The 20,239-nt window shown below is 43.2% G+C and overlaps 1 protein-coding gene across 1 annotated transcript in view; it reads left to right on the top strand.

Annotated features, from left to right (window-relative positions):
- Positions 1-6,100: 6,100 nt before the first annotated feature.
- Positions 6,101-20,239, top strand: part of AAE17 (acyl-activating enzyme 17) — a 67,234-nt gene continuing 53,095 nt past the window's right edge. Inside the window, exon 1 of the mRNA XM_087379122.1 lies at positions 6,101-6,431. Coding sequence (XP_087235248.1) covers positions 6,172-6,431 — 260 coding nt within the window. The 5' untranslated portion in view covers positions 6,101-6,171. The remainder of the gene's footprint in view (positions 6,432-20,239) is intronic.

The following is a 20,239-nucleotide window of genomic DNA, read 5'->3' as shown; positions in this document are numbered from 1 at the left end:
AAAACACAAGTTGGGCTTGCATTGATTTTTAGTGTTATGGTAGGTGGCATGCAACACGGGACGATTGTTTTGGACGAGGTTGTTGTAGGCCTTGTCAGAACATGGAGACACGCTCCTCGATTGCAATGAAGGGCACGGAGATTTGACGGAACCCACAGTGCAAGAGGGGCGGAGAGTCTTGTGCCTCACCACAAAGGGAGGGGAAGCACAATTTCTAAGACGCAGAGTATGGATTCGAGTTTGACATCTCCATGAATGTTTGTTGAAATTCAACTACATACAATTTGGTTTTTCCTTTATGTAATATTGCACTTTTGTAATCTCATCGAGCTTGTGGCTATGAACAGTTGCCCCCAGCTTCGAGGAAGCTAGTGATTTTTTATTTGAACGGGGTGTTGCTGCATAGGAGGCTAAAGATTCAGGGTGCCTTGCTGGCCAAGGCATTAGAGTTGTGAAGCCACTGGGTCCTGTTAAGACATGGTGTGGCCAAGTTCCTACATGAGGTGGGGAGGCAGTTTGATGTGGCTATTTGGAGCTCGGTACAACAGGACAATCTGCAAAGATTGTTGGGCCTACTAAAGGGAGAATGTCACCAAGCCACTAGCTACACACCCTTCTTTGTGTTTAAGTATAGCTAGGATAGATGTACCACACAGGTCACAGATATAGGAAGAGGACAAGGGTGTGCGAAGCCCAAGTCTGGGAAGCACTTGGCCGACATTGATTGGCAACACTTTGACCTTTTGGTAACGTTGTTTGTGGATGACAATGCAAAGAAGATGGATCAAAATCCCGCAAGCACGTACATAGTCCCACCCACTTTTATGGGGGATTGCATGGATATAGTTCTCCACTCAAGTCTCTTGCCCTATCCACATCGATTAGCAAACCATGCCAGGATAGTTGAGGATTTTGTATCCAAAAGCCCCTTCCATGTGCCGCCAATAGAAGAATAAATAGAATTGTAATGCTACTTTGAAATGTCAGTACAATTATTATTGTTTGAGACTCGAAGAACTAAACTTTTTGTTTAAAAGCAAGTAGCATGGACTTATGTCTAGTGCTTGCACGTGATTTCTTCGTATGCATTCGTGAAATACAGAAATGTATTCTCAACAAGCAACACATACATGTGTCAGAGAGAGAGAGATTACATCGTGCAAATAGACAAGAAGAGAAACATGTGCTCAGGTTTAACAATCATGAATTCATGTCTGTTGCATCCAACTAAGGTGAGAGAGAGAGAGAGAGAGAGAGAGAGAGAGAGAGAGAGAGAGAGGGATTAGTCAAGCTCCTTCTTTAGTTAGTGCCTAGTAGTGTTTAGAGAGTGTTTATAGAATTCGTCTCTAAATTCTTTCCTAGACAATGTCTCTCTAAGCTCTTTCCCAAGCAAAGCATCTCTAGAATGCCTAGTAGTGTTTATAGAATTCGTCTCTAAATTCTTTCCCGAAGAAGAAATCATATAAGACTTCTCCTTTCTACCAATGCCCCTCACCACATGTAAATCTTTTGGTAGGCCTAATTGATTCTATATTATTAACGAAGCTTGAGATATATTTATCCCTCCCTTATTCTCACAAATCCTCCATACTTTCATTAAAGATGTCTACTTATACAATATCCTTTTACCAATGGGGGGTCCTCTATGTATGCAGTAGGCAAAGATGAGCTATGTAATACAAGCTTATAAGTGGGCCAAAAGCTGTTACACTCTCAATCTTAGTAAACATGAAAATGCTTTGCACAAAGGGCATCAACTTATATATTAGCACATATGAAAATAGTAAACTCTACAAAGCATGGGAATGGTTGGAATCAAGTTAGCCCATCATTTATTCCACTAATGCTTTCTTTCATGGCAGAGCACAGATCATTAAACATTCGACTTCTATAAGATTTGCTCATCTCTATACTAGGAAATGGCCCTTCGTGACTGTCAAAGGTATGCAAGGGAATATATCGTAGTGTTCCATAATTTGAAGTAGGATGAACATAGAATATTAAAAAAACTTCAATTATTTTTAGCTCTAATGAAGTGCAACCTTCATATGAAGCCTTCTTAGCTCAGCGTGGAGTACATGCAACAACCCAATTAGGGATGCTACAGGCTCCCACTCTAAGAAGTTTGAAGGTTGTAGATCTAAAACACACCATTCATTGTTAACAACAAAAAGGAATCAGAGAAACACTCCATCAATTACCATCCTACAACTTATGATTGGGACTCCGATATGGAAGGGTTAGGATGATGAACATAAATATCCTTGTGCGTGAATACATGTTGAGCATAGATCATGTTTAGTATTTTCTATGTGAAATTGATCTCAAGCTCCATAATTATCCCCTTTGAATGTCTGGAGAGGTTCTTTGAATCTTTTCTTAATTTTATAGCAGCCCCAACAAGCGGGGGGACATACGTAGGTTGAATTTTATTCGAAAGGGGGACATGCAGGTTGCATTGTGACCCACAACTTTTTTTTGTGCAATTGGGGAGTCCATTTGTTATTGTCAATTTTTGTATTATCCAAGACCACAGATTGGAAGTTGGTTCAATATGGATCATTTTCCAAATTCCATCTTACCTATTTATCATCTTTAAAAAACAAAAACGAGACCTTAGATCTAAGAATTAATGCTAACTACTTACAATGCAAATAACAAAATAAAAATACTTGATTTAAAGTCTATCATGTAAATAATTTAGAGCTAGAGCTCTTAATAAAGATAGAGGTTGAAAAGGACATTAACATATTGAAAGGTCGGTACCTTCCAATGAAACTCTTCTATCTCTATATAAATATGCATTCAAAAATTGAGGATACCGATCAATCACATGAATATCAAGACATAAATCTTGTTATTTATATTTTAGAAAGTGATAAAGAAATACTATAATTAAACTAAAGCAAAAACTACCTCATATCTTTCCTTTCTTTCTTTTTTTGCGAGAGAAAAATGTTCTTATTTATATAGACGAAATTGGGAGATACAAGAAAAAAGAGAAAAGTCAGCCTCCTCAAAGAGGTAGGCGCAATACAAATGTACTTTCTAGATATTAGATTTCTATAAAATGTCCACAACAATGCATAGATTCATGTGCCTTCTCCCGAAATAGGAAATTAGTTTGTGCGGTTCATCAACTACCTCCTTAAATAGCGATCTAGGCCCAAAATATTTCTTGTGCACAACTGCGTTCCTAAATTTCCAAATCTGTCCGATAACCATGGCCCTTACCAGCTGCCATACATCATATAATGCATCATTTAGCTTTACCTTATCACCAAGGATGGCCATCTTCCAAGTTGGCTGGATGCAAATAAACAATCTCTTCAGCCACATTCACAAACCTTCCACCAAATACTCTTAACAGCTGCATATTGCCATAGCAGATGAAGATGAATTTCCTTGCTGAACTTGCAAAGGGGGCACATTGGGGAAATCCTTGGATTCCATTTACTTAGGCGACTTCTTACTGGCAGTTTGCAATTACCACAACTGTAGATTAAGCTTATGTGAAGGGGTGGCCTTCTAAGTTTGATGTATCCTCATATCCCAGCATGTAACTCCATCAAATGGAGAATGCAACCTCTGCTGATCCCATACCATAGTAGGAATGTTCTTACTGGCAGTTTGCAATTACTCTCCACAACCGTAGATTAAGCTTATATGAAGGGGTGGCCTTCTAAGTTTGATGTATCCTCATATCCCAGCATGTAACTCCATCAAATGGAGAATGCAACCTCTACTGATCCCATACCATAGTAGGAATGCACCTAGAATCCCCATCATTAAAATCCTTTGGGGTACTCGTACAACAGTTTCCTCGCTACATGACAAAATCCTTCAAAACCTTTCGACTCCCTGAACACTCTATTGGTTGGCCAATCTTCACCTATGCGGTCTATCAAATCCATCATTATCTCCCTCTCCGTTTGAGTGAGCAAAAATTGATCATGTATATCGTCAATATCATCAAAAACTACCTTATATCTTAAATTTAAAAATTATTTCCAACCATTCAAACTATTAAAACAAATTGAAGTCATAGCTCCAAACAAGGAAACAGATAGTCAAATGGGGGAAGTTTGGGAACCCTCGATCACCAAACTTGGAGAAAGTCATTGTGTCTTGATTTAAGCATATTGCTGTCTACATGTAATGCAATCAATACAATGTCTCCTAATACATCATTATATTCCTAATTTTGTGGATCTTTCATATTCCTCATAGGCATGTAGGATGTGCAAGCCCTATTAAAAACAAAAGAAAGCATGTAGTAGGTGTAAGTCCTATTACAAACAATATAAAGCAAAATCATTATGTTAACTCACACAGAAAAAAATATAATCATTGGTTGCACATTGTTGAATTGCTATACAGTAAGGAAATCATGTTCATGCTCCAATCAATATGTACACGGAAGCATTAACTTGTGCACTTGTATGTAATGGAATTCTATCCATGCATATCACAAGAACGTATGTGTGATCATTAGTAGCAATGCTTGTTCACGCAAATGGGAGTGATTTCTCATATGTATATGATAAATCATATAGTTGCATGGGTCCAGTTAAGGTTGAATCGGCATGAGTTGTAACAAGCACTCCTTTGTCGCTTATTGGGAGTGAGACTTATTTAAGAAAATTTGGTGAGATGGTTGAAGGAATGAAGCGTGGAGAGAGAGAGAGAGAGAGAGAGAGAGAGAGAGAGAGAGAGAGAGAGAGAAATTTTCAAACCATAAGCCTCCATAAATATTCAAAGAATCATGCTTTGAAATATACTTCCAACACATGCTTTGAAATACACTCCCATGTGTAACCACCACGTGAGGCATGTTGACTCACCATGAGAAGCTCCAATAATTAAAAGCCTCCAAGATTTACAAGCCAAAGGACCTTTGGAGAACAAATTTGACAAGCACTCCCAACACATGTTAGCCACCACGAGGGGCATATTGACTCACCATGACAAGCTCAATTGCACTATAAACTTTGCATACTTAATCAACCAATCAAAAATACAATTTGAGCACTCATGAGAGCTATATTCCAATCTTCGTGAAGAGCCTAAGAATGTAAGAGGGAATTTCTAGATCGACTTAAGGCAACTAGGGAAGCAGGCAAAGGAAGAGATGTCACCTTAGACCGTGTTGTTTTACAATGCTTGTGGTAGAGCTGCTTGAAAACACAGGGGCTTACTTTCAGTGTGAACAATTAATTGGAGTTAAGAACTTAGGACGGCGGGACAAACTGCAAGCAATCACGTGTTGTTGCATGTTGGTGATATTTAGATAATTGGATGAAGTCCAAATTGTTTCTTTGTCTAGCTTCCATAGAGAGTCTAACTACTACTAGAGATGTGGCAAAAGGTTTAACCCACCCATGAACAAAATTAGTAAACGAGTGCTCCCCCTTTGTTCTTGAGATGCTTGGGTGGAGGAGTTGTAATCTCCAATCATTTCATTTGAGAATATGTAGTAATTTTGCCTCTTTCACACCTTTATGCTTTAAGGGGGCTAGTTGGCTTCACCTTTAAAATGGTCCCTTCAAGCTGAGAGTTGGTTTTATTAGACCTATGAGCATTCACAAGCATTTATCCAAGGAAAGTCTTCCTTGAGTATGTGTGCATCTAACTGCCTACGGTTAGTGCCAATTGTGGGCCAACGGATTAGTGCTAGTGGAAAACTTTTCCCCAACTAATCAAAACAAAGACACTCTCCAAGTCAGCTGGTTATTGCATTTCAAAACATACCTTTTGTTGGATTTCACACTAAATTACACATATCTCTGAGCCATTGTTTTCTCAATTTGAGCTGGTGTGAAATACGCCAAGGGTGTTTACGCACATGTTGCCCACCCATAAAATTTCAATGGCACGGTGGGGTGAGCAATGGGCGTGGCAGCATAGCAATTGTAGCCGTGCACTGTGGCCGGAGCGGAAGCGGGTGAGAATGGTGAGAATGGTGGGGTAAAGAGGATGTATCCAAGTGTAAAAACATTTTCAGAGGGGCTGAGGAAAATGACAACTATGTAATGAAGTGTTATGGCATGAGATGCAAAAGTGATGAAATAAATATGGATGTTTCATAAGACTAGTAAAATAAAAAAACAATCAACACAGAGTTAGAGTTACAGGAGCTCAAATCCGCCATAGCCAGCCAGCCAAGCTCCCATGGCCTCCATCGACGCCTTGTCTGTCGAGGATCTCGCCCTCACCGGCATCCCTCGCCCCCTCGCCCTCCATCTCTTCCATCTCCTCCGCGACATCCTCTCTCAGACTTGTCACTCCCCTTCCCACTCCTGGCAGCTCATCACTCAGCAGCTTCTCCTCCCTTCCCACCCCTTCTCCCTCCATCAGCTCCTCTACTACTCCAATTTCCGCCTCTGGGATAGCGCCCTCCTTGGTCCCCCCCCCGCTTGGATGCCCTCCCTGTAAGTTCACCGCATCGTTTTGGCAGAATATCGGATCCCAACGGGTTGTTGTTGGCCCCGCGTTGTCGGAGTGCGTTTTGGCGCTACATTTCTTGGATCGCATCGCTCACAATTTCTCGAGCATATGCGACATGCCCTTGTTATCGTGTGGAGTTGGATCAGATTTTATAGTTAAATATGTGCTTTTGAATCGATTGCGCCATTGAAATGATTGCCTGAAATTGTTCTCCTGCGATCGTGTGATTGAGCGCCCACATGTATCTATCTATTGACTGAAAGCGCAAAGCGGCTCTTCGATTCAAGCCAGTTCAGCTGCCATTTGACGGCTTTGCTACAAATTTTGATCAATTATATGTTTTACGACGTTTTCCCAAGAGGCATAAAGTTATTTACTCTTGTTGACGCGTCAGAGTTTTTCTAAAACGAAGGACGACCAAATTGAACTCTGACAAGGCTTTTACATGGCATAAGGATACCGCACCGTGAACGTAGCTCTGATTGGGGACTTTTTAGTTTCAAGGTTTCAAGAAGAGAAAATATGTATCGATATATTGAAATTTGCAAATCTACCCTTGCCGGGTGGCGTTGGTTCATGCTGTACTGTTCTGCCCAATGTGATGATTTGCTAAAGCTGCTGTATCCTTCAAGTAACTTTTTTGAAGTTTCTCATGAAGGATGCTTGAATGACAATAGATTATTTCCAGTTGGACGATAATTGAACCTCTGAGTGTACTGCAAACGGCCGTGCTGATCTCACTATCCCTGGTGCGGACGATTGGACTTCCATCTTTGGAGAGGACGGTGAGCTACCGATGTTGGAAGGCAGATCGCCTCAAATGTATCAGCGTGTGATGTTCCAGCGGTACGTTGTAGGATAAGGCATCACCAGATTTGGTATCAATCAATGCTTTGCGATGCCAGCAAAAAGGCTGAAGCATAAGGCTGGGTTGAGACCATCCCCCAGGCCATCTTCCAAAACTCCAATTCACACCAAAATAGTTACTGCCCTGTGATAAATGCAAGGAGGGATCATTATTGGAGGATGATCTGAACTCCACGCTTGCAAACAGCTCTGATTCGTGGATGGTGCTGAAGTTTTAAGCGGTCTGGCAGATCCTTGGGCTAGGGGAGATGCCGGACGATCTTCCCTGCCACCAAACAACTTAAACCAAGTCTCATTGATCGAAGTCAATACTCTTTGACCATAGTCAGCAGCTCTGTAGTTCTCTGGTTAACCGCAGTTAACCCTCTTGGTAATAAACGAAGTCTCCCCGACCGAAGTCAGGTTTACTTGACCAGAGTCAAGCATCTTTGACCGTAGTTAATTCTCAGACCATTAAAAGAACTCTTTGACCATAATTAACACATATGAAAACTCTTTAATTATGATCAAATGAATGGTCAACTGTACTTTGACTTAGGATATTTACATTGTGGTGACATCCCCTCGGCTTCTATTCAGTTGACCTCAACTGAAAAGCTTCCTTGTAAACATCCAAAAGTTGTGGATGTTCGGATAACATGTCTTCATCCATCCACTTGGCATCTAATGCTGTATAATTCTTGAATTTTACAAGATACCTGTAAAACTCCTTGCCCTGAGGGCCTTTGCGTACAGCATGGTACACAATCTGCTCTGGCTGAAGGATCTCCTCCAACTCATCCACTTCTGGTGGATCCTCTGATATTGGCTCTGTAGGCTCTGGCCCCTGGAATTTCTTTAGAAGACTCACATGGAATGCATTGTGAATCCTCCAATGCTCTGGCAATGCTAACCTGTATGCAACTTCATTTATTCTTTCTGTAACCCTGAAAGGGCCATAGTATTTGGAAGATAACTTTGCATACACTTTCTGTTTGCCTTTAAACTTGCGGAGCCTAGCTTTCTCGAACTTCAAAAGTACCCAATCCCCTTCCTTGAGATCTAACTGTCTCCTATGCTTATCTGCGACTCTTTTATGCTTCTCTGGAGACCTTTCAATTGCTGTCCGGACTTGGATGTAAGCTGTTTGGAGGTCTCTCACAAACTGATCAGCTGCAAATATTTCATCCTTGGTCCTCAGGATAGGTGGCAGAATCACCTTTCCATATATGACCTCAAAGGGGGCTTTTCTTGTAGAGTTGTGTATTGTATTATTGTAAGCAAACTCTACCAATGGTAGGTACATTTCTCAGTCTGAACCTTGGTTACCCACGTAGCATTTCAGCATATCCAATACTGTAGAATTTGCTACTTCACTTTGACCATCTATCTAGGGATGGAAAGAAGAAGAAAATTTCAAATTCGTCCCTATGTTATCAAATAAAGCTCTCTAGAATAGACTGGTTATTCTGGGATCTCGATCACTGACAATGGACTTAGGCATACCATGGTGCTTAAAGATCTGTGCCATGAAAAGCTTAGCCATATGATCTGCCTTTATGGTTTTGCAAACCGGAATGAAATGAGCTTGCTTGCTGAATCTATCAATGATAGTCCAAATCCCATCATTCCTTGACTTTGATCTTGGCAAATAAAAAATGAAGTCCATTGTAATACTTTCCCACGGTGCCTGAGGCACGGGAGGAGGCATTGGTAGGCCAAGTGTCTTCCGTCTATCATACTTCACTTTCTAACACGTAAGGCATTTAGTAACAAACTGATGTATATCTTTCCGCATCCCTCGCCAAAAGAAATACCTCTCTAGTGCTAGAGTTGTTGCTGTAATTCCTCTATGTCCAGCATAGGGAGGTGCATGGCATTCCTCCAAAATCTTTTTCCTCATCTCCTGGGTGATGCATAGGCAGTCATCTCTCATTAGATACCCATCTTTCAAGGAATAGTGATTGGTGGACTGCCCCTCTTGCATTTGCTGTAAAATCTCGCCAAAATCTGCATCATTAGCATATTGCTCCCTCATGCCTTCCAAGTTCTCGATGATAAGCAATAGTTACATTGTTGACCTGGGTTCTTTGGGACAAGGCATCTGCCACTCTGCTTTGAATTCCTGGGGTATGGACAATTTGAAAATGATACATTGACAGCATATTTGCCCATTTCATATGCTTCTCGGAAAGTTTTGTTTGAGTTAGAAAATATCTCAGACTTTGGTGATCTATCTTAACAGTAAAATCTCCACCCAAAAGATAATGCTTCCATGTATGGATGGCATGGATTACATCCAATAACTCTTTCTCATAGATTCCGAGATATCTCTCTGCATCTCGGAGTCTCCTGCTCTCATAGGCCACTACATGACCATTCTGATGCAATGCAGCCCCAACACATTCCCCACAAGCATCACAATCCACATCAAATGGCTGATACAAATCTGGAACTATTAAGATTGGCTTTGTGGTCAGCCTCTCTTTGAGTGTGATGAAGGCTGTCTTTTGAGGAATTCCCCATCTGAAAGCTGCATTTTTCTTAGTAAGACCGTGGAGCGGAGCGGCTATATCCACAAAATGCCTGATAAATCTTCTGTAGTAGGAACACAGGCCTAGGAAACTTCGAACTTCATGGACAGTTTTCAGCTCTGGCCATTCGTGAATGGCACGAATCTTTGCCGGATCCATCCGTATCCCATCTTTGGATATTATATGTCCCAAGTAATGGATTTCTTCAAGAAAGAATTCACTTTTCTTGCTGTTTGCATAGAGCTGATGATTTCTCAGCTCTTGAAACACTATAGCAAGATGTTTCTTGTGCTCTTCTTCGGATTTAGAAAAGACAATTATGTCATCGAAGGTACCAGTGAACTGTCTGTAGGGTTGGAAGATACGATCCATCATCCTATTAAAAGTACCTGGGGCATTTGTCAATCCAAAAGGCATCACCAGATATTCATACAACCCAAAAGTAGTGTGGAACGTTGTCTTGTGCACATCCTGAGGCTGTATCCTCACTTGGTGATAGCCACTCCTTAAGTCTATCCTGCTGAAAACTGAAGCTCCATTTAATTGATCCAGCACATCATCAATGCGCGGAATAGGGAATCTATTCTTGATGGTCATTTTGTTCAGTGCGTGGTAATCGACGCACATACGGAATGAGCCATCTTTCTTCTGTACTAGTAGTACAGGGGAACAAAAAGGAGAAGAACTGGGCTGAATCAACCCCTTGGACAACAAGTCATGCACCTGAGTCATAATCTCTTCTCGCTGAGTTGCACTAACTCTGTATGGGGGCCTATTGGGTGGCTCGCTGCCAGGAATGAGTTCTATGCCATGATCCTCAGGTCTCTCAGGGGGTAGCTCCCTTGGCAAAGCGTCAGAAAAGCAATCTTTAAAATTTTCAATAAACTGAAATTTATTCAGATCTGCCTCACTTATTTCAGCATGCATTTCCACATCTCTCTCTTTTGCAAAAATCATGTAAGCTGAAACTGCAGACTTTATTTCTTTTCCAACAGAACTATTTGATACAATGGGAATAGTTTCCCCTCTATTCCTAGCAACCACAATCTACTTTGCCCCTATGTACAAACTCCAGCACTCTTTCAGGAAGATTCAACTTCACTGCCTTGCGATGAAACCAAGGCATACCCAAGACTACATCATGATGTTTCAGTGGAGAAATGAAGAAGTCTTCCTGATCTACATAACTCTGTACATAAAGACGGAGCTTCCCTATCAAGGGAGTGACTGGCACAGGGTTTCCACAGAACATCTGATCGACATCCAAAGCCCTGCCCAACTCCTCCGTCTTTATTCCCAGTCTCAGGGCTAGGTCCTCTGATCAGTAGCCCGTGGATCAAATAAAATCAGTGCCTGCTGGTCTCTGACTTTGCCCCATGATAGCAGCAATTCTTGTTCTTCTGGGTTTGAAACATGACCCAGAATGTCAGGAATTCCTCCTGCCATTGGCTTTTGCGGTCCCCGTGGCTTCTCTGTCTCTTTTCCCTTCGAAGTTGAAGGCTTTTTTGGGCACTGGGCAGCCACATGCCCCTCTTTGCCACACTTAAAGCATTTCCCATCTTTGCGGAATTCTGCTATCTGTTCAGGAGTGAATGGGGATTTGCCTTTATATGTCTTTGAAAATTGAGTACCCCTCGGCTTCTGAGGCTGAAACCCTTTCTTTTCAACCTTGGGATACTCTTTCTTTTCTGATTTTGAAAAATCAGTTTTCTTTCTTTCAGCACGTCCTGCATGCAAGGATAGTACTGTAGATGGATCTTGTAACGGCACAAGACTAGCTACTGAAGCTGAATGCATAAGGTCTTGAATGTTCTTTGCCCCCAAAGCATTTACTACTGACTGAATTTTTAGACTGAGACCTGCTCTATACTTTCTCATATGGGTTCCTTTAGAGATCTTTTTGAAAGGTGCAACCTAGAAATAGGCATCCCAAAACTTTTGGTTGTACACATCCATTGTATCTCCTGCATCCATGTGCAAACTGTCCCAATCTTGGAGAACATGATCTCTAAACTGTTTAGGCATAAACTGCTGGTAGAAGGCTTTCTTGAAGTCCTTCCACCTCTTTGGGGCTGACCCATCTATGGTCTGTGCACTCCACCATGCACTAGCTGTCGCTGTCAAGTGCAAACTGACCATTCTTAACTTGGAGGATTCTGAAAACTTTTATGTACCGAATGCAGCATCAAACTGCTTGATGAACTGCAATGCTTTAGAGCAGGCCGCAGGCGCAGGCAAGGCTGCGTCAATTCGGGGGGGGGGGGGGGGTGGATGCTAAAAAAAGCACTACCCCTCCAAGTTAGGAGGGGGGAGCTGGCTGAGCCCTCTAAAAGCATCGCTCCCCACTCTAGACCTTATCGCAGCAGCAGCTCCTTCCCTACGGGCAGATTTGTGCGCAAGCCTCTACCCCTCCACATCCCCTTCCCAATTTGACGCTCTGGTTCTGCCTGCTGCAGACCTCCGTACGGGCCAGCAAGGAGCTCGGCTCCTAGATTGACAGCCTTCGCCAGTCCCTTCTCCTTTCGTCCAGCCAGCCTCTTTCTCTCATCCCCCTTTGTTTCGCCATCTTTTCTCTCTGTTCCAGCCTCCCAGTTTCGAGACCGTCTATTCCTTCTCTTCTCAGCCTATGTTCATGAGATTCGATTCAGTTATGGCTGATTTTTTAGACCCCGAGCTTGCGATGGGAGACCAGGATATGAACTACCATGCGGAGGATGACCAGGGTCTCTATGATGATCTGATTACAAAGAGAGCCTTCAGTGAATTCACCATTGCTCTTGATGAAAAGTTTGAGCTGGTTAACACGAATCAAACGGGGTTGACACAACAACTCCAAGGGATTCAGACTACACTCACACTTTTGACTAGCACTGTTCAGGCGCTCACGCATGTGGATGCCATGGCTTTAGTGTTAGGTCCGAACATCACTTTAGATCCTTTTCCCGGAGATCAAAAGTCTCATACCAAGGAGGTTGTTGACACTTGGTTGCACAAGTGGCAAGTACACTTCCAGTTTCACCCTTACCCAGATGACAAAAAAATACAGCTTGTAGCAGGGTTTATGTCAGGAAAGGTTTTATTGTGGTGGAAGGAACTCGACCCAGGCCTGCAACATGGATAGAATTCAAAGGGGTCTTCAGGAAAGAGTTTCTGAAGAAGGAGGAAGATTAAGATATCATAGGCAAGCTCAAAGCCCTCAATACCTGCCCACTTTCTTGTAATTGCACTTTTAATAATTCGTTATTTGGTTCCCATGATCTTTTCCGAGTTTATGGAGAAGTTAGGGACCAAAGAGTTCACATTCTCTTTGACCCGGGCAGCTCTCACAACTTTGTTAATTACAAACTTGTGCAGAAGATGGGGTTGTCCACGATACCTAGCAATCACACCTACGAGGTGCAGCTTCTAGCTGGGAAGACTACAGCGTAGAATCAAAATCCAAAGTGCACAAAGAATACATCCATTGCTGATCCTCAGTGAAAATGCTGAACACAGCTGGGGGCTGATCCTTAATAAGAGAGATGAAGACTGCTAGCTCATAAATTGGAGAGGACAAAAGCACTCATCTCTTGCTCACTGTAGAGGCTACTTGGAGGTTTCCATGGAGGGAGATCTGCTGAAGCCTGAAGAGGCTACTGGAGCACTTTGAGCTGCTATTAAAGATTAAAATGCTGCTAGAAGGTGATGAGGAACGTGAGGTGTAGGGCTAGGCTTGAATCCTCCTGGCGTACAGTGAAGTAGACAGCCAAAAGAACATGGACATATAATGTAAAACATGTACCTTCTGTGTATCTCACGCTTGCAGCAAAGTGCTGCTGTGTCTTGTACCAAACATGGAAAGGTTGCTCCTCCTATTAGTGCTCTCCCTCCTGCTGCCACACGCATCTCACAAAGAGTTTCAGTGGCTTGCTCTGGTTGGGAGCACAATGGCCCCCAGGCGTCTATTTTATAAGGAGGCAGGGCTAAACCGCCCTCCTCCAAACTGACTAATTAGCAGGCCAACGGGGGCCTTTCTAGACCCCAACCTGCTCATGACCTCTAAGGGGGAAAAAAAATACCATTCCTTACAAAAGCACATTCATGACTTAAAGTGGAATCAGCCCTCGCCTTACATTGTTGCTCTAGGTCCCTCAGTACAGGGCTAGAAGAATTTCAGATCAAGCTTCGCATTCTTGCCCTTGTAACAACACTCCATTCTTGTCTCTCACCTAAATTTGCTAATCGATTTACCACCTTCATGATTACAGACGGGGGTTCCCATTCGTCTCTTTCCTTTTCTAAGGACAGGCCTTGCAAAGTGGCCAGGTCATTTTGGAACCAGTGAGCATGGAAATATATTGACCTTGACACACACTTCACATCAACCAATCAACGTCTAAGGCAAGTAGAACTGTTAAGCTACCTTCCATAACCTAGGCGCCTCTGAGCTATCAAGGGATCAAGATCATGGGCAATCACAGGAAAGGGAACTGCATAGCACTCGGCTCTGATGGAAAGAGCAGAGTATAATGTATTGTGTAGCAGATGTGGCTTTGAAGCAGAACCGATCTTTGCAATCATCATCATCCGTCCGAGATTTTGAGACTAGAAATGCTCTGCCCTTGCCACAAACCAAAGCCATACAAAGCAATGGCGATTGAATTGCCCAATCTCCACAAATCTTTTTGAATTCAAACTTACCTTAGGGTGAGAAAATTCTCTGTATGTGCAATTAAGTGCTATACTAGCTCATTCGATAGCTGATTCTCTAGGGCTATCTATGGCTGCCATCAACTTGCAAGTCTAGAGGCACGTAGTGTAGTATGTCAAGATATAGTATATCATATGCAACACATTTACATGCTTTCCCTACTTTTTTGTACTTGAAGCCACATGATGTGGTTTAGCTTCGTGCTATATGTACATACAAGCACTTTTTGAGCTTTCAATTTTATTGCGTTTTGGAGTTCTAATGTTTTATTTGGAATTGTAATTAAAATGATAGACTTGGGCATTCCATGGTGCCTGAAGATGTGTCTGACAAATAAATGGGCAGCTGCGGGTGCCTTAAGATTCTATCTGCAAGGAATGAAATGGGCTTGCTTGCTAAAGCGATCTATGACTACCCAAATCATGTCATGGCCTTAATTTGTCCTTGGGATTCCTGTAATAAAGTCAGTTTGGTACATGGGGGCAAGGTCTAGCATTTGAAGGTGGACCCCCTTTGTTGGGGTTACGGGCATTAGTGTCCCACAGAGTTATGACCTCCTTTAGGAGGGACATTGGAAATCACACTCCACCTGAGTACCCAATTTATGGGACCAATCAAATGCACAAATTATATACCAACCTAGCTACCATTTAGGAGAATGTCTCCAGGCTTTGGGTGTGAGCCTAGAAGCATGCCAAAGAGACATGGAGATACAAGATAAGACGACAAGCTAATGAGCTCAGTTATGGCTCTTTTGTGACTTTAGAATACGCCATTTGATAGTACAAGCTGTTAGGTACCCGATAGTGAAATCAAAATTGAATTCTGACCACTTTGTATTTTTAGGGTTTTTGGGTGATGTGGCATGCTGACATGGCATGGCACCACTTGTCACTTGAATCCGTTATAGTCTCAGCCATGGAGTTATTCTCTCTACTATTTGTCTCTTTCTACAAGTCTTCCATCTAGGTCATAGTCATCAACTGAGTTCAAAGTTTGGGAGGTGCATTGCACCTTGATCTTGTATCTCTTTTTCAAGAAATAATGTGAGCTTGGATAAGGGGGGGGCCCTGGCTTAGCCCTCAACCCACGTGCACTGTCAGCAAGTTTTGCAAATTTCAATTGTGTATATTTCTTTATTGCTATTCATATTCAGCAAATTGTCAAGCTTTGCAAGTTGTCAAGAGACTCCGCGGATCTTTAGAAACCAAGTATAGCTGCTTATGCTTGGGCACTGATGACAATATAAGTATTGCTTTGCTTGCTAAGTATTTCTTCCTTTTGTTTTTCATAAAAGTTTTTGTTAACCTCTTTTTTCCTTTTATTTTCTGTGTAGATTTTTGGTCTTTAGAACAACAAAAATTCTAAATTTGTATGATTGGACTTATTCTAGTCTTGCAAAGGTATATATATAAGCTTTGCAAGATCTCACATTCTCATGCAATCTCTTCCAATATGCATCCATGAGCACCTTATAAAATTTTGAATCAAAAGTTTGTAACTCCCTATCTCCAAGTTGTCAGAAAGCCGTGAGTAGTTTACATTTTCGGAGGTCCCTCTCACATGAAGGGCTTTTTCATTGATGTGGAGCCTGTACGGAGTCTGGAAGAGAATGGCAGGAGGACTAATTCAAGCTCGATCCCTCTCTAGGAAGAAGGTCGAATGGCAACCCCTTATTTGGCACTCGGAGATCCAGGATCAGGGCTGCCTCCAGACTTTCATAGGTTGAGCATAGTGGGACAGTGGCCTAGCCATCTCTTTTGGGATGTGGAGCAGGCTCTTCAAAGAGGTAGATGTGTGGCTAGGAGCTAGCTTTCATGTCCGAGAAGTAGGGCAATGGATGAGAGAGATTGCCGCAGCCATCACTGGGTCGTGGTAGGTAGCACATTGGGTCAATTTTCCAAGACAGGGGTACCCGTAAGGATTATAATTAGATGAGGCAGGAATGGAGGTTTCTTCAAGGAGGGCTCCTCCACAGTGGTTGAGAGGGACCCAAAGATGGATGGGAGCTTGGATTCGCTTTATTGGCAGATGATCAGGGTAGTGGGCTGTTTGGGCAAGAAGTGGTTCATAGACCCTCCGAGTATTTTGGAGCAGGATGCCTCTAGTGGCGCCTTTGGCTTTGGGAGGGCTAGTCCCTTCGAGATGTCCAGTGGGATCTGGTAGAGTGGTTTTGGCCGTTTAGAGTAGGCCATACAGAGCGAGTGGATGAGACGGCCTTCTTCTCCTAGAGGCATCGGTGTGGACTCCGAGAGAGAGAGACACTGGGATGAGCGGTAGGTGTCCCAAGAGGTTAGATCTAGATTCTGGACGTGATTATGGTCCTTCCTATGGCCATGGAAAATCTCTACTTTTCCTCGGCGGTCGCCCACGAAGGTTTACCTATCGGACGTAGCCCATCGGATAGAGATCGAGGAGACCACGCCCTCCACCGCCTTGAGAGACAGTTGGACAGACGCAGATACGAGAGCTAATCACATCCCATCAGAGAGCCACTAGGTTATGTGGATATATGGAGCCCAAGCGTGTACTAGGAGCGTTAGCTCTGAGCACCTGATACTCTTCCGCTATTTTGCTACTTTGCTATTTTGCTTACTAGTTTAGCACTTTAGCTTTCAGCAAGGGCCTTAGTGAGCGCTTTGTTTCAGCCCATAGCAGCTTGTATGAGTTACCTTTTGGTTTTGTACTTTGTCTCATAGGCCTGTGAGGCCTCCTATAGATGTCAATACATCTTTCTTTCTTTTCTCTCTTGTGTGAGGTCCTGAAAATGAAGCGGTCTGTACTATCCCCACACCTAGACCCTTTAACAACATTGTTTCTATTCATAAGGCAAGGGATCCCATGAGCCAGAAAACTATATGATCATCATAATTGGGCATGTTACATCCAAGATCTATGCCTCGGTGATCGATACATAGGTTAGCAGTTTGCAGAGCACTAGGGAGTCAGAGGTATTGGACTGGCAAGATTTTGCATTGACTAGGTGACTCTAGATCACATCCTCATACTTCGAGGTGTCATTGAGGAAGCCGGATCATGGAGACAAAGAATTTATTACTGCTTTGTGGAATTTTGCAAGGATTCTAGCACAATGTCGAGGACTTGTCTCATTAGGCACTTGCAACATTTGGCATACGGTCAAGGCATTATGTGGGGAGTCATGACACTTTATGAGAGCATTTCACGCAAGACTCTAATGGCTATAGGATGGAGGGAGGTGATCGGGACCACACACGGCATCAAATAGGTGTCCATTGTCACCAATGCTACATTGATGAGCTTGAGAGTTTTATCGAGACCTTAGAAGGGACAAGCTCATCTCTTGCGGGCTCCTTGGTTCGAATTCTCCTCTATGCAGACGACATGGTCTTACTCTCCTCTTCAACTAAGTGCACTTCACACCTTCTGTAAGACACATGATTTGAAGCTCAATACATCTAGGGCAGCACACGAAGAGCAGTTTACCTTTGGTGGGTTGCTAGTTGAGATCATTATACCTTACACATAGTTGGGAGTGCTTTTCTCTGGTCCGATCTTCATGATGAGTCCAACGATGCAGGTCCGACTAAGGAGGGGGAATACCGCACTTGCTAGACTTGAGTGCCAATTCTCTCTTTGTGATTTCCAAGATCCCCTGGCCAAGTCTCTTCTCTTTGATTCTTTGGTCAGTCTAGCCGGTATGCATGGCAGCCATGTTGGGATCTTGATCTATCAAAGGTGGATGGGGTTCGAATTGGAGAGGCTCCAGATTCTATTATTAGCACGATGGTGGATGATCTACAATAAGCAGTTAGTCCCACACCAGATCGGCTTGGTTAAGTTCAGGGTCGCCCCACTTTAGAATGACGTAGCATTTCAAGTGATCATATGCCTCCATCAAGTCAAGGATTTTGGTTCGATGACCTCAGGCCGACGCATGTTACCATGATTGGCCTTATCCACATCCATGGTATTAGTGATTGAGGGTGTCAGTATGCCCATACATGGAGATAATTTGCAAGTCCTTGGACTTCCATTGGATCGACTGCCTCCTTAGCCTTGAGGTCTTCTATATTGTGCTCACTTATCACGACATAACAAGGTCATTCTAAAGGATCTCGCAAAACTACACACATACAGGACCTTGTTAGCACCTAGTCACCTCTTGCTTCATTTGGACCAAAAATGAGTAGCAATCTTGCTCATGCGGCCATAGAGAGATGAGATCGTGAGACCCAGCTAGAGTCCACTCAGAGGGTGGTTACGGAACTTTTTCAGTCAAATAGCATGGACAAGCTGTCCCTAGCAAGATGAGGCAGCCGAGACCTAGAGTGCGAGATATGACAGACTCGCCAGTGCGTTGACACACAAACGAGGGCATGGGGATCTCCCCTTCTTGTTTGACACACAAACGAGGGCATGGGATCTCCCCTCCATGTTTGACACACAAATGAGGGCGTGGGGATCTCATTTGTGTGCGTTGGCACGCAAATGAGGGCATGGGGATCTCCCCTTCATGTTTATTGGAATAGGGACATAGTCGATAGGGGTGACCGTGGCACTTGTTTGACGAAAGAGTAGACCATGAAGGTTGATCGAGATTAGTGCGCTGTCACGGGTTTTATCACTCCACAACGCCGATCCCCCATCAGAGACACTCCTATCTATTCTCACTCACCCAGTGGACCTGGTTCTTCAGGCAGCATATGTTAGAAACATGGTGGAGAGAGAGAGAGAAGGTTAGGGTGTGAGGAAATGATGCAACCCAAGTGCATATGGGATAAGTCCCATAGTGACACGTGGCACTCACACATGAACTAGTACTAGACCTCCTAGTACTGCACACCAACACATCACATTACCACAATCTTTGACTATGATATCTCCAACACCCCCCTTCATAGCAAAGAGTGTGGGACTCAACACGTAAGAGTAGACCAATCCCCCCTTCACCGCAATACTGTAAAGAGCAAGTCCAACTATCCAACACCTCCCGTGTGATAGCGACTTCTCAGTCAGCTTGTGACTAGCAAGGGCAAACCATCACTCATCACCCCCCCTTACTCTGAATTGGGTGGTCAATACCATCAAATCAAAGTAAAAGACAATACATTCATTTTTGGGGGACAACCCAAGGTAGAGTACCTCTTATTGACTCCAAAGACATTCAGTATAGAGGGACAACTCAAGGTCGAGAACCTTTATTGACTCAACACAAACACACATAGAACTAAGCATCATCTTCCTCCTCAGAGAGGAATAGATCATGCAACACAGTAGATGAAGCTTCCTGCCCAGGTCCAGTAGATGTAGCAGAAATATTTTTGAGCTTGTCCAAGCTCTCCTTGGCTGAAGTAGTGAGGTCAAGTTGATGAAGCAATTTGTTGACCAACCTCACACCAATAAGCGCCAGTGCTTTGTCATGTTGCTCATCCCTAGCTGAAAGTGGTGCTGATGAGTCTTCACCACGAGGACGAGGCTCCATAGTGTCAAACTGAGGTAGCAAAGGCAGCAAGCTGAAATAGATAACCAGCCAATAAAGGAGCTGGTCTAGGGCTCTGAAATGACTCAGCAGCTTGAGAAATGCGTGAATAAATGTGTCCAGCTGCTGGTGGATGACCTCGGATATGCCAAAATGCAAACCTTAATGGAAAACAGCAAGAATATGCCTCGAAATGGAGAATTGAATGCTGTTGTAGGTTTGGACTCTTCAAAACAGCTCACTAGAGCACTCTGAAGTGCA

The sequence above is a fragment of the Dipteris shenzhenensis genome, chromosome 9 (genome assembly GCF_047967505.1).
Source record: "Dipteris shenzhenensis isolate YYH24624 ecotype China chromosome 9, Dip_SZ_1.0, whole genome shotgun sequence".
Classification (NCBI taxonomy): Eukaryota; Viridiplantae; Streptophyta; class Polypodiopsida; order Gleicheniales; family Dipteridaceae; genus Dipteris; species Dipteris shenzhenensis.
This window is presented reverse-complemented; position numbering and strand designations above follow the sequence as displayed.